Genomic DNA, 16,105 nt, shown 5'->3' on the forward strand with positions numbered 1-16,105 from the left:
AGCACACACACACTCGCACACAGAGACACTGTTATTTTCACAAGTAATAGATCAGTAACAATGAAATATATTAATCAAATAGTAAATAAAAGAACAATTAATGCAATCAAAACCGCTATCCAAAAGGCCTCCCTAGATCCTGGAAAGTGATAATAAATTACAACACAGCACGACAAACAATAAATACTAACGACAATGTCCAACACAGTCCTGCATGCCAGGAGCAGTTGATGGTGGATGAGTGAAAGAAATACTTTGTGAACAGCTCTTCAAGAGGAATGTTAAGTTTTGCCCTACCAGTTCTCTATATGGCATGAGGCTGATTGGGATTGCTCGCCAGATGAAGACATATCCAGTCACATGGACAAGCAGGCATAGGACAGCACATACTGAGTTGTAATCCAATTAATTGTGAGAGGCATATAAACACACGGATGGATGATCGCAAACTTCATAGCGTCATTAAGGTTCCTTTTTTGAAAATTCCCACTGGCTCAATCATCTGCAAGTGCACCTTTCAAAGCTGTCCAATAGAGTTATTCTGCTAATGTAGTACATTAAGTACGGCTGCTTCACACATGTGCAATACTGAGTACTGTACATTCACGAGTATCACCCCATTATATAAATAAGACACACATGAGCACCATAAACCTTGTGTCTTGTCACAGACCACACACACTTGTCACCTATCCTATCTTCTTTTAGCACAGTCTAAAACACCTGCCTTCTTTCTTTTCTTATGGGCACATTGTATGCATTGTACTTCCAACTGAACACTCATTGCTTACCATTTCTTACACATACAAGACCCTGCCCATGTGACTAGCAAGGTGAGTTGAATGACACTGTGACTGAGCTGAAAGGATGTCAAATTACATAACTGTGCTACAACTGTCTGCAATTCGCTAAGATTATGTAAATATAGGCTACATCTGAAAATCATTATGAAAATCATCTAGGGTGAATGGGCTTTATCAGGACATCCTCACACCTGACATTAAAATACTACAAAAATTAAAAAAAGGTAATTTAAATTAAAAAAAATTCTTATTGTCACTTATTTCAGGTTTACATTGTTTATTTGCATCTTTCATTTGTAGTATGTCACTTTGATTTGTGCAGTTAGAAATAACAAAACCAATCTAAAGCAAAATGTAAGCCGGGGACGACGTATTTACATCTTAAATGTCTACAGTGTACTTTATTGTACTTCATTGTCCAAAGTACTTTAATCATAAATATAAGAATTATCAGAAAACTACTGTGGGTTAATTTGTTTGTTTCATTCATATGTCATTACTATGGTGTAATGTCTGCACTTAATAGAATACTTGGAAATGATCATTTTGTTAGACACGTAAACTTGGAATAATTACTATTTAAATTACTAAAAATATTGAGGTCTGAAATAGAAACATTGAAGTAAAGAGTGCTAAATATTTTTTCAGGCTGCAGGGTCTGAAACTGATGTAAAGTATGAAAAGTATTTTCCAGTGATCTTTAAATAAGGGACACAATTAAATCACATTTATCTTTTTATGTCAGTATTTGACCTGCACATTATTATTAAGCTTTGGAGTCAGAATTTTATTATAAAGGATTGGAATGCACATGGTCCAATAAGATATTTCCTATCGTTAAATTTATATGTTATATAAAATTTCTGTGTTAAATATTACCAAATCCAATGAAGAAGATATACTCAGATATCTGCCCGTAGCTTTAAATTGGTTGTCCTACAGCACATTTGAATTAAATATTTGGTGGAAAATATCTATCTATTACATAGTGCCTTATCATCTATCTATCTATCTATCTATCTATCTATCTATCTATCTATCTATCTATCTATCTATCTATCTATCTATCTATCTATCTATCTATCTATCTGTCTGTCTGTCTGTCTGTCTGTCTGTCTGTCTGTCTGTCTGTCTGTCTGTCTGTCTGTAGTTGGCAGGGAATATACCATTTAGAATGAGTTTAGGTACAGAATATTATTAATATTTACTTGTGAATTCAAGCTCTCTACCTTTTTTCCCTCCTCCATGTGAGCACTACATAAAGATAACTGAACCTCAGAAGGAATGAAACTGGGATTAAATTCTTTTCTTGAATATCAGTTTTATACTAATGCAGAGTTCCTTTAGGCTAGAATCACCAGTAGAACTAGTAAAAATGTTTTGGCATATATAATTCCAGTTCCATCTACCAACATGTTTAGAAACAACGAATGGCATCAGCAGAATGTTGCTCCCTTTGCAAATCAGTAAATTGCAAGACCACAACTCTCCACACAAAGTCTAAACTTCAAGTTTTAATACCGTCTTCCTTTATTTATTCAAGATGTTGGGTGAAATGAAGTGTACGGTTGGAAAGTGGTGTTGCCAGGTTAGAGTTTTTTCTGTAAGGTTTAGAGTTGTGCTGTGTTTACTTGGTTTATGTAGTGGTAACATAGCAGGGTTTTTCTAACAGTTTTTAAGCACATGTTTAGCTTTGGACAGGCTTTAAGAAACAATCCTGATATAATTCTGATGATAAAGGTCACCAATCATCATGATGAACTCTTGAACAGGTTATCCACAAAAGACAAGCCAACACCATTGTGAGACAATTCATTTTCCCACATACAGTACCTTCACTTTTTAAATGTGTGACTATTTTGTGCCTGGATATTAAACTCCGCCAATTCTGACTTAGTCCATAACAGATGCCACTATAACCTCACGCTCAGCAGTTTCCCACAGTGATTTCAGTTTGAATGTAAAGTATTTTTTTTTTCCTTACATTTCAAGAGGATTTTTTACTTCAGCAAAGGCAAACCTGTTTATTGTGCTAAATATCAAAGTACACACAGATCGGACATAATGTATTCTTACAATAACCATACACAACAAATAATGTGTTGATTGTTTGGGAGCAGTCAGGGATTTGGACCCAGGTGTTATGTATGGCGCACTCGGTGTAACTCAGATGCGAGCTGCAATTCAAAGGCATTAGAGCCATGGCTGACAAAAAGGGAATGTATTCCATTGTGACTGCGCATGAATACATCAGTCATAAGCAGAACTTTTATTGATGTTCATATAAATGCTTCCATTCTGAATGTTTATTCAAAATATTGTGTTTCTAGTTTGTCCAAAATTCATAAGACAAAACCAACAAAGTACTTGAGTAGCAGTTAATGCACTGTTATGTTAAGCTGTTAGAAAGGTAATCCTTAAAATAAACCACTCACATACAGGAATGATGCGATTTGTAATATTGTAATTAAAACTGTTAAAATATAACTTGTGACACATCTGTGCCAATTTAAACGGTTCAGAAACCAGCAAACAAAGATTTTTCTCTGGTGTTAATAGAGAGTACAGCTTTATATTTCTGATTGCACAGGCACACTGATTCACTGGATTAATTGTTTTACCAATTAACACTTCAAAACAGGCAATTGTTTTTTTTTTTTTTTTACAAAAAGTGTTTTAATACTTATTTGATTGGTGAAATATTTTTTATTTTTCTAGGGAATTTGAACACGATTAACTGTATTGGAAGAGAATACAAAGTTTTTGCAATAGTGTTTTATAACATGTATTGTTTTCTGGAATACAACATAATTATGTTGTTACTGTAAATGTTTTTTTTGTATAATTTTACATAGAAAAACATATGTGATTTAAGGCAAAATCATATACTTTTTAGTCTGAATAAAATACTTTTTACTTTAATCTGCAAACACATTACAAACCATTTATTTTTTGACTAAAGACTTAAATTACAATTGCAGAAATCACACAAAATATTTTTTCAGTTAATATTTTATAATCAAGTGGCCAATGTAATGGTGAATAAACTGGTCATAAGTGATTAAAAATGGGATTTAATCATTAAAGATTAAGTTACACAGATTTGGTCATCCATCTTTCTGCTGTTTATATATGCAAAATGTCATTTATCTAATGCAGAATCCTCTGCTTTTGTGAAAAATAAATCATAGGCAAGACATCTGCATAGGTAAAAGAAACTTAATGTACTGAATAAAGTTTATGACATATTGCATAATGATTTATGCAAATGATTCCCATTCTGTTACTGCAGTCCTATTATCACAGTTACCATCACTTTGCATTTCACAGTTTCTTAAACTATAGTCATGACACTTTATAATATTTAATATTTCTGAAGTAGCAGTCTGTTAGATTACATCATGTGCCCTGGTATTCAGGCCATGGTAATCGTGTTTGCTGATTACATTTTATTCTGGGCGTCTGTACAAGAAGGGAGCCATTTCAGAAGGTTTTCTCTCAATAAATGCCAGACTTAAAGTCTCCTTTTTCATGATTGTGGATGAAAGAATATAGCTGAGCAATATTTTAGAATAGGATGTACTATAGTCCCTATAAAGTCACATACTGGCATCAAACACAGACACAGCATTAGCTGTATGCGGCAAACTGATTCCCCATAGGTAGCCTTTATCCACATCTTGCCATTGGTGCATCAGAAGTCTTGTTAAGAACAAACAATGTCTTTGCTACTTCACGTGTAGACGTGCACAACTTTGAATAAACCTCAAACATTCACCAACTACAGTGGATTCAAAACGTATTCAGACCCCTTCACTTTCTGCACACTTTATTTTGTTGTAGCTTGAATGTTAAAAGGATAAATATTTCATTTGTGCCCATCTGCACTCAATAACCAGTAACAACAAAGTGAAATATGTTTTCAGGAAGGTTAGCAAATATATCAAAATTCAGAAACTAAACTCCGACCTTTATATTAGTATTTAGACCCTTTGCTGTGACACTCCAAATTGCCATCAGACACATCCTGTTTGTTTTAATTACCCCTGAGATGAAGTCCAACAGTGGCAAACTTGAATCGACTGGTCATTATTTAGAAAGATACACACCTATGTGTATATGAGGTCCCACAATTTACACTGCATGTCAGGACAAAAACCGAGCCATAAAGTTGACGGAATGTAGACCTCCCCAATCAATCAGATCAAGAACAAGCGTATAAACCATTTCTAAAGTTTTAAGTGTTCCCAAGAGCACGGTGGCCTCAATAATTCTGAAATGGATGATATTTGGAATCACCAGGACTCCTAGAGTAGGCTCTCTGGCCAAACTGAGTAATCAGACAAGAAGGGTCATGGTCTGGTTGGTGACCAAGGACCCAGAGGTCTAACAGAGCTTCAGAACTCCATTGCTAAGATGTGAGAACTTGTCTGAAGAATGACTCTCTCAGGAGCACTTCATCCATTTAGATATTTATGGTAGGATGGTTAGGTGGAAGCTACACTTGTGTAAAAGACATTTAACAGTTTATAGGACTGCATAAATAGCATGAGGAAAAATATTTTCTTGCCTACTTAGACAAAAATTGAACTCTTTCGGTAGAACTCCAAACGCTATGTGTGGTGAAGACCAAGCACTGCTCATCACCTGTCTAACACCTTCCTTACAGTGAACTGTGAGGGATGGCAGAATCATATTATGTGGGTCCTTCTCAGCAGCAGAGAAAGACAGACTGGACAGAATGCAGCCAAATACAAAGAGATCCTTGAAGATAATTGCTCCAGAATGTACATGACCTCACATGAACTGGGGTGACTGTTCACTGTTCAGCACAATAATGACCCAAATTATATGGCCAAGACAACATCAGAGTAGCTTTGGGACAAGTCTCTGAGTATCCTTGAGTGGCCCAACCAAAGCCCAGTCTTAAACTCCCATAGAACATGTGTAGAGAGACCAGAAGATGGCAGACCCTTCCCATCCAGTCTAATGGAGCTTGACAAGACCTTCCAGGAAGAATGAGATCAACTGTTTCAATCCAAATGTGCCAAGCTATTAGTGATTTACACAAGAAAAGACAAAGTAGTAACTGATGCCAAGGGGGCTTCTACAAATTGCTGAATTAAGGGTCTGAATACTTATATGACTAAGAAATTACTTTATTTTTAATAAATTTGTAGATTTATCTAAGAACATCATTCCACTTTGTCATTATAGGTTATTGAGTGTAGATTGATAAGCAAAATGGCAAGTTTATCATTTTAGAAATAAATCTACAGCACAATAAACTGCATACTTTCTGAATCATGTGTATATCTGAAAATCACCAGAGATGTACAGTAGGAGTCATAACTTCAGATACGACAGGACATGGAGGGAAACAAATCATTTCCTTGGTGTTCGCATAGCTGGTAATGATGTGCACATCTACATTTACTAAGATATGGAGGAAAACAAAATTCTAATTTTTCTCTTAACTTGCAAGTCAAGCATTTAGTGCGTTTTATTTTTTTGGGGATTAATGAGCTAAAATCTTCTGAAATGGGCCCCCATTAGTAGTTAAATTTAATATAAAAAGGAAAGTCAAGAAAACTATATTTGTATCTTAAATTATATGGAAGCAGACATCATGGTGCCTAATGTTCAAAATGAAGGATTCTTAAAACTACTTGGCTTGAGAAATTCAGAAGGCAACCCGGCAGTCATTGCCAGGGAGCCACTGCTATATGGAAAGGAAATCAGATTTTCGACACCCTTGTCCCATTGTGTCAGCATTGACTGGTCAAATGAGTTTTAAACCTTACAATCAAGTAATATCCCTTGGTGATAAATCTGAAGCAATCTGGGCAACTACATTATGTGTACAGTATACAAAATATCAGCATGAAGGATTAAGGAGAGATCATCTACAATCGATCAGCATGACTCTGTAAAGCCCCATTCTCAGTGAGGAGGAGAGAGTTCAAGGTGTTTCTGTTTATATTGTAATGACTTAGAAACATTCAGACTTTGTTTGTTCTGCAGTACCTTGAAAGTTCATCCCATTTAGAAATGAAGGTTTAAAGTAATTGTTTTCTGCATGTTAGTTTTAATTATTATTAACAGGTGGTAACTAAATGTTAGATATGAAATTAAAAGAACTCTTCTCTATGAAAAATATGTACATGATAAAATAGTCAGATTCAGTACATATATACCCTTAAAAACCTTACCTATTAGCAAATATTTCTAATATTACTTTATGAAATCGCATGTGGCTAAGTTGTATTATTGATTGTACACTGGCATTTTATATTTAATAATTTTCTTTTTCAAAAATCCTACCTTGCTTTGGTTTAGCAACTTCTAGTGATGAAACACTCGATACTGCATGTTTCGGGAAAAATCAGGAGTTATTAATGACACCTAGTGCATAAGACTTCATTTATCTCAACAAAACTAGATAAACAAAGACAACTACAGACATTATTCACTTATTACCCATAATGCACTTGCACAACATATGATTGCCAAGGCTGACGAAGACGAGCAATTGATGCATCCCAAAAAAAATTGGACAGAAACAAGTTAATATTGTATGTAATTTTGCACTGGTCGACTGGTTAGAATCCATTGTCGATATCACTCAGTATATCCACAATCTGTTGAATGAGATTGGTAGTGATTGTGACACTTGCATGTTGGTGTCAATGGTGCAGTGTGAAAGGTGAACGACAACAACAAAAAAAAATTAACAAAAAGATGTGAAATGCAAGCAATATAATCAACCGAATGTGGATTGCAAGGTCTCATTTTTCAACAGATATGGACATGTTTTGACATAAACAAAAAAGGGAAAGTTACAACCCATTAACTCCATTAATATGCAGAAAATGGTTACTTTTTATGTACATGGATGCATGGCATTGATTTGATTCTGAAAGCCTTTTTAAAGGTATATTAAATCACAATTACATACAATTTTGTATTTCCTTTAGGTGGAAATATTCACTTCAAAAGGGGAAAATGAATTTGTCTTAATGACACAATAAGCCGAAAAGAAACATCCTGTCAAAAGTTTCTTCAAATCTTACAAAGCAGTAAAGGCTGTGATTCCATTAGCAACATGGGCTTGTCTTTCTGCCTAAGTGGGATCAGGATTAGAGGAGGACTTGGCTGTGTTCATTTTTTCTCGGAGTCTATAAAACAAGCCTACAGAGCCGAGTCATGAAGACAGTAAAAACTCCACCGAAAATCAATATTTATTCCAGTAAGTCCAGTCTAAGCTATTCAAAAAACTATTAAAGGTCAGCTCTGCCACCTACGCTAATATTATAAAAAAAAGTAATAAAATCATCTCATAAACTGTGTATAATATTAACAAATGGTGAAAATTTATTTTGGGAGTCATTAATTGCCAGCACTGACTAAATGTGTGCTTCATCATTCTTATTTCAAGCTCCATTACGATCCATTAAAAAAAAAAAAGAAAAAAAAATATAGAAAGTACAACTGTGTTGCTCGCTAACAGCATAGCTAAATATTAACTAATAAGACAGCAAACAAATCTAATGGGAATCTCAGCTTTAAAAAAATAAAACAAAAAACACATAAAGATGGTGATGAGAAAGGACACTACAACACGATAAGAGTGAAGACATCCCACAGCTTTTCTCCCATTCAATTTTTTAATTGAGTTTGAGACAAAGCAGAACATAATATTTTTTTTGAAAAAGATGCTTTATTTGTAATTTATTGGAAAAATGATTGTGTAAATAAAACCATCCACTATAATGAAGAAGTAGCATTGCCGTTTTTAAACCCAGGTGTAGCTTTATGTGTTTTTGTTGCTTATCCCCTATGCTGGTCTGCCTGGAGTTTTCTTTTTAATAATAATAGCATTTCATACATAAGGACACTGTTCTGTATGTGATGAGTCATAAAAATGGCTTTCTCTGAGTTGGATGTCAGCAGATTGTTTGCCAATGCCATTTATTTATTGTTTTTAGATATTTAATTTTGATCTTTTTCTACCTGAGGCTGTTTTATCGCAGAGGTTGGAGGTGATTTTAATAATGTGGGATTAAGAAAGTCCATGAAAAGACAACAGCTCTCAGACTGTGAATGCCAATGCTGTCCAGCACTTAAAAAAAATAATTCTCTAAGTAAACGCCCCCCCCCCAGCAACAAAAGTGTCCTTTCTGATCACCCTACAAGAAAAAAAAAACCTATTGAGTTTCCCGATTAAGAATTCAAAAGCAAACATCTGCTAATGAAAAGAAGTGCTGAATGTGGTGGAGGATGTCTGAATGGAGTGAAATAGCATGCAACACAATTAGTAACATGGTCCATGCAGGCAAATAACACAGACAACAAGCAGAGCAGGTTCTAAAGATCCACTGGAACCCTTATCCATTTCTGTAGCCTTAGAGTGTATGTATAAAATGAAAGAAAAAAGGAAGAGGTCTTTGTTCATTTCTTCTTGTTCTTTCCCACCTCCATGCGTGCACATACTGTAACAGATCTAAGTTGTGAATTTTCACACATTACAATATTCTGAATGTTATCACTGCTTACCCCCAGTGAAGCTGGTTAGATGACAAGGATCTTGTGACACCAGTCTTCTTGTTATCCCAAAGCCCATCTCTGCTTACTCATGGCAAACGATCAATCACCTCTGTGGCTGTTAGGTAGTGAATCTGTCTCTCTGGGTCTGTCCATTAAGATCTATTGATCCTAACATTCTAATTACGCCTAAAAGCCCACCTTTACTCACTTGCATTTAGACATCCTATTGTTGTATTTAACTCTTTTAAAAGTGCCTCTCTTACATCTTTTATACTAATGCTGACCTTGACGTGCTAATGCTGACTCTCAGTCAGTCCACGTCCGTTCAATTCACTGTGTATTTATGTTGCAGGCTCCACTCAGTCTTGTGTGAAATATTTGAACTATCATGTCGGTTTGTGTTGTATTTATTTTGGCTCTGCAATGCACCTTGTGTTTACTTTAAAGTAAAAATGAGTATAGATATCATTTTTCTTCCAGTACATCAAGAATTTGTTCTGTTTGCCTTCCCTTATTAACTAACCAGCAAACCCGCGATTCTCGAAAGAATCGCAAATCCAAGAATGGCAATCACTTTCTGTTCCCTCCGATACTTGGAGGGAAGACAAATTATGGAGGGTGGGTGCATCCTGGGAAAGTTTTCATTTAATTAAATAAACATATTTGTACTAAAGTGGTTTCTTTTTGGAGTCGTGACTCATCTGGCTCTGGTGTTTCAGAAGCGCGTTGTAGGTGCCTTCATTTATTGTTTTTATCCATGTGGTCTCGTTTTTGTTTTTCTATGGCTGTGTCGTTTGCTAGAAGTCGTTTGCTGATGGCGGCGGATTCGTGTGCTGAAGTGACGATGGCGGTGGACCTGGGCTTGGAGGGGTACATTACTAAACGAAGGTGGTATATGCGGTGGTGTGGGTGGTCGCATTCGGGTGGTGGTGGTAGTGTGTACGGCTTGCTTGTGGCCTCTGGCATCTGTGCATATATACAACCTGGCGTGCACGCTTTACCTCAAGTTTAGTTTACAGGTCATGTTGTGTTGTTTGGGCGCCACCTACTGACTCTGGGAAGCCGCTGGGTTTGACTCGGGGGCGCTTTCGGTGCTTCTTCATTGCACATATACAAACATCACTAAATGAAGGTTGTATATGTGGTGGTGTTCGCGTTCGTGGTTGTATTGTGACGTGAAGTTTAGTTTACAGGTTGAGTTGTGTTGTTTGGGTGCCACCTACTGACTCTGGGAAGCCGCTGGGTTTGACTCTGTGGCGCAGTGCACGTGCGCTTCGGTGCGTCTGGCACCGTGCATATATACAACCTTTGTTTAGTAATATAGATTATAAGCTGATTAGGTAATATTTCATATTAATGTATTAATTCAAGATGAAGTCACATTATGCAACTTCTAGTCTTTAAGTATGTCAGACTTCCCGTCACCAGACCATGTTAGTTTACACAACTTAAAATTGCTGAGCAGATCAAACTTAGCAAATGCTTGCCAATCGTCCGGCACAGTCATGGTCACCCCTTTCTGTGACAGCCAATAATGTGCTGCCTGAAGGAGCTTATGTTGTACAAAGAGTTAACAAGTAGGGTGAGTTCAGACGCAATCCCGGCAATTTTTTTCTTTCCTTTTTTGCAATCTGTTGTGGTATCTAAAACATAAGGTATCACTCACACAACCTTCTTTTCTGTTTGTGAGGTCCAAAATACAGTGGTACCTTGAGATACGAGTTTAATTTGTTCCGTGACCGAGCTCGTAAGTCAAAATGCTCGTATCTCAAATCAATTTTCCCCATTGAAATTAATTGAAATGAGATTAATCCTTGCCAACCCCCAAAAAAAACCACCCCAATTTCTTGTGAAATGTTTTCAACATAAGAAAAATGTATTTATAATGAACAAATATTGTATACAAGAAAAATAAAACCTAATACATAAAAGAGAATCTAAAGAAATAAACAGATGTTGGCGAAGCCAATTAGCGTATTGTATTATTTTTTTCTTTCACTTCACTTTTGCTCAACTTAATTTTCTTCTTCACTAGTTTTTTTCTTTTTTGCCACACTTTCGTCACTTTCATTCACAGGGCGTTTCAATAGAAATCTGTCCAAGGAGCTTTGTTTCTTCCTCCCCTTTAGAATGTTTCTGAAATGAGTTAGGCAAGTGTTATTAAATAATGCCGCTGCACGACCAGTTGCAACTTTTTCAGGGTGTTTCTTTTCAATAAAATTCGAAACTTTTTCCCACATTGCCAACACTTCCTTTATCTCATTTGAAGAGATAACCTCCTCCGCGATACCAATCTCCTGCAGAACCTCCATATGTTGCTGCGTCTGTAGTTCCGTCAACTCCATTATCGTCAGTTCCTCAGAATGTGCGGCGACAAGCTCTTTGATGGCTCATATCTTGAATTTTGGCCCATAACTCAAGGCAAAAAATCGACCTAGTGACGGCTCGTATCTCAAAAAACTCGTATGTTGGAGCACTAATATCTCAAGGTACCACTGTACTCATGTTTCCTTACTCCTCGTCGCTGCATTTCATGCATTGTACATCATTCATTGGTTGTCAGCTGTCATGTCCATACAACTGTTTGATATTGTCGGGGTGAGTCATGGACTAAGCGACTGGCAGTCATGCTACCAAGTCACCAACTGCCTCTGATTTGCTAATATTATGCAAATGAAGGTGATGACTGAAAATCCCTGCCACGACTGTTGTCTAAGTTGACCTGGCATTAACCCTACTCAAGTGATATTGAAGGTCAAAGGTCAGGGACATAGTGCCAGTCTATCACATGGCATCCACACACAAACAAAGCTGGCCACACAACATTCATGACTTAGGAAATAAGGGGGGAAAACTGGAGTACCTGAGCAATAATGCCTCGTGGGGAAAGGGCAAACATGGAGGCCGTACACTTAGTGTGGCATTCACGTTGAGGACACTTGATAGAGTAGCACTACTAAACACTCTACCATCGTGCTGCCCTTTTTCAAAGTTAGTTCAGTTGTGTTACTTGTAGCCATCTTTATGTCATGCATAAGTGCTCATCAGTGGTATCTTTATACCACCTTTTTTTTACTTTTTCTTAGTATTATCTCGTATTTTGTGCCACTTTTGATGGTGTACTATTTAAAAGCTCCCATTCCAGTTGTTAATTCTGTCATTGACAGTTCAAGACTCCAGTGTGCTGCACATGCACCCCATGATCTTGGTGTTTCTGTCAATTATGATTTTTTACAGATTTAATTTCCCTCTTGCCCTTGCTAAAAATTCACAGGAGGATTTGATACATTTGGTTTTCATAAAAGTGGATGTAATCACTTTAAAATATTCTTACTGGATTGTTGTGTGGGGTGGTTATATTCTCTGAATGGAAAGAATGATTTCAATGCCTTTTTACTTCAAATTATTATGTTTATATTTTTTTCTAAATCTCATTTTTGCCAGTTTTTTAACACATGAACAGTAAGCAGGTGAACATATGTTCAATTTGGTATCACAAATTCTTGACAAGTTTCCATTGTGGCTTTAAGCCTCTTGGAATGGAAGTTTTATCCTGCATAAATTACTGCATCTGACATTTTTGTAAGAAGTTAAACATTTAATGAATGTATTTACGTTAATTATGGTTATAAAAGGCACATTATTAAAAATCAGAAATCACAATAATTTATTCATTAAATATAATAATAAATAATAATAATAATAATAATAATAATAATAATGATAAGCATTGTTTTGTTACATACATATACATTAGGATGGCACAATGGGTTGTCCAGCTGGCTTATTAACTCCAGTGGCTGTGCCCATATTATACTTTTTGAACAGATGGGTATTCTCCAGGTATCTTTTTTTCCTCTCAGATGTCAGTGATGTGCAGGTCTGATGGATTGCCATCTGTACACGGGCTTGGTTTGGAGAGTGTGTATATGTGTGTGTGAGCGTACACTGGGATGTACTGATGGCACATCCAGGGCTGGGCTTGGTGCTGCTGGGATAGGTTATGAATCACTGCGACTCTATATGGGACTAATTGTGTTAAAAAATGCATGAATCGAAAAATACATTAAATAACATTTTGCGTCCATCTTGATATCAAGGTTACATATTAGCTGATCAGATCATAATTAACAAATCATAAAATAGTGAAATGGTAGAAAGTCACAAACAGATGACTTCCAATTTGTAGTGCCTGATAATAGAGGTGTGCAAAGCACCAGGCATACACATGAGCGTGGTGAGCACCTTAAGGGGACCAAGTTTAAGGGTGCACAAGAAGAAGGAAGAAAGTGTAAGGCTGTCTTAACAGTTTCCACTTCCTTCCTAGGCTTGACCCACTTGATGAATAGTAACATCACATCAGTGCCACCCTCAGGAAACCGATTAAGTGAATCAATTAATTTGTTTTGTATATTCATAATACAAAATAATTCCAGGAGGATAGATAGATAGATAGATAGATAGATAGATAGATAGATAGATAGATAGATAGATAGATAGATAGATAGATAGATAGATAGATAGATAGATAGATAGATAGATAGATAGATAGATAGATACTTTATTAATCCCAAGGGGAAATTCACAATGGATGTCCCCCTTGAATAATTTGCAAATTAATTATTTATCTATATAGATCAATAATTTTATATATATATATATATATATATATATATATATATATATATATATATATATATATATATAGAGGAATCCAAAATAATTCCAGGAAGTTATCCCTCTTGAATAATTTGCAAATTAATTATTTATCTATATAGGCAATTATATCCATCCATTATCCATCCATCCATTTTCCAACCTGCTGAATCCAAACACAGGGTCACGGGGGTCTGCTGGAGCCAATCCCAGCCAACACAGGGCACAAGGCAGGGAACATACACCGGGCAGGGCGCCAGCCCACCGCAGAGGCAATTTTATATATATATATATAATTGCCTATATAGATCAATAATTATATATAGAGAGGAATCCAAGGCAATATATATATACCAAATAAGGAGGGGAGGGTAGGTGGATGTTTTAACATAATTGAGGTTCGGAGGATGTTGGTTACAAAGTCTTATTTATTATTTGTACGCTCTTGGCACAGCTTAGCTTTTAGCTAAACAAATGAATTTGATGGACTGAATGGTCTCCTCTCATTTGTCAAATGTTTTTTGTTCTATATTATTCATATTTATTAAATATATCAAATATGCTGGTAATTCATATCATAGAGTGAAAATGTATAATTAAAATAAGACACTAACTTTGAGATTTATAAGAGAACAAGAAACGTGCAACTCATTCTCTATATATATATAGCGCTTTGAGTACTGAGAAAAGCGCTATATAAATGTAATGAATTATTATTATTATTATTATTATTCTCGAGTAACTATTCAGTGATTTCTTTTGCAAATCAAAAGAATGAGAATTATGTGATTCGTTCTCAGGTAAAGGTTCAGTTCACAAATCAAATGAATGAGAATCATGTGACTTATTCAGGAACTCAAATAAATGAGAATTCTGTGACTAATTGCAAATCATTTCGCAAATAAAATGAACGAGAATAACGTGACCAGTGCTCTGGTGATGACTTTCTTAATGAATCAAATGAAAATCATGGGAGTCATTCGTGAATCAAATGACTGAGAATCGTGTGATGCGTTTTCAGGAAATGATTTAGTTTAAACTCAAAATAATGTGAATGGTAAATTCCTGGTTCATTCAATAAGCCATGAAAAGTGTGCTAAATTAAAGTTAAAAGCAAATAAATGTTAGAAATTAGAATAATACTTTGATAAGGTTCAGGTTTGTGTGACTAATTTGTTGAATGCACAAAGGGACATAAACATATTAATTTAATGTTATGTTTACATATTCTATTTAAAACAATTCCAATACCGAATTGTACAAAACATAACCAAAAAAAAGTTCTAATATAAATGTGTTGTTACTGTGCTGTACTTGTATGATGAACAAGAGAATAATCAATGACAGAGTGATTTTGTTCACTGATAATGATTCAGTTCTAACTAGAAAAAATCAAAAGTGAAGTGAATGAGAATCATGAATCAGGTGGGCAATACTTGCACATGTGCTTTAAACATCTAAATGAAAGAAGCTGATGGCATCACGCGTATGGTTGAGCATCCCCGTTGAGCTTTCCTGATATGGTTTGTTCACGCTCGAGAATTGATTTGCATGATTCATTGAAAAGAATGAATAATTTGTGAATCGCATGTCACTACATGCCAGGGTTATCTGATCAACCTGTGTGTGCTTCTGTGTCATGTCCAGTATTATTTGAGACATTGGTGTTTACTAATTACTTTCCCTCAACTATTAAATGGGATTTTTCTGACTGGGATCCCAACTCTTTTTATATCTTTTTCTGTAGATAATATTTTACACTATATAAGCTACTATGTAAGGTGTGCATTTGATTGGGAGATGTTAAAATCTTGAAGGGCTGTATTAATATGGCTAACACCTTATTATACTAGAAGGTTTACTAGGTATGGCAGAGTTCTTTTTACTAATTTCACTCTCAACTTGAGCGTAAACCTGTACAGATTTGTCAGGTCAATAGATATCAACGGGCTGAGTGTGAATACTTGGGTTAAAAAAATCAAATGACCATATTTTTAACTCTGAGAGGGGGAATATCAAGTATCCTTAAATCATAACCTGGACATTAACATGTAAATAGCAGGTCTGAATTTACTTTAAGAATTTGAAACCATTTTCTG

General features: G+C 35.6%; 1 protein-coding gene across 8 annotated transcripts in view; it reads right to left on the reverse strand.

Moving 5' to 3' along the window:
• Positions 1-16,105, reverse strand: part of ntng1a (netrin g1a) — a 524,315-nt gene that overhangs the window by 82,615 nt on the left and 425,595 nt on the right. For 4 of the 8 annotated variants that reach the window (XM_051933210.1, XM_051933214.1, XM_051933211.1 and 1 more), the window contains exon 6: positions 7,128-7,169. The exons of the other annotated variants lie outside the window; for them this stretch is intronic. In XM_051933210.1, coding sequence (XP_051789170.1) covers positions 7,128-7,169 — 42 coding nt within the window. The remainder of the gene's footprint in view (positions 1-7,127; positions 7,170-16,105) is intronic. 8 annotated transcript variants of the gene reach the window in all.

Source organism: Erpetoichthys calabaricus, chromosome 10 (genome assembly GCF_900747795.2).
Source record: "Erpetoichthys calabaricus chromosome 10, fErpCal1.3, whole genome shotgun sequence".
Taxonomy (NCBI): Eukaryota; Metazoa; Chordata; class Cladistia; order Polypteriformes; family Polypteridae; genus Erpetoichthys; species Erpetoichthys calabaricus.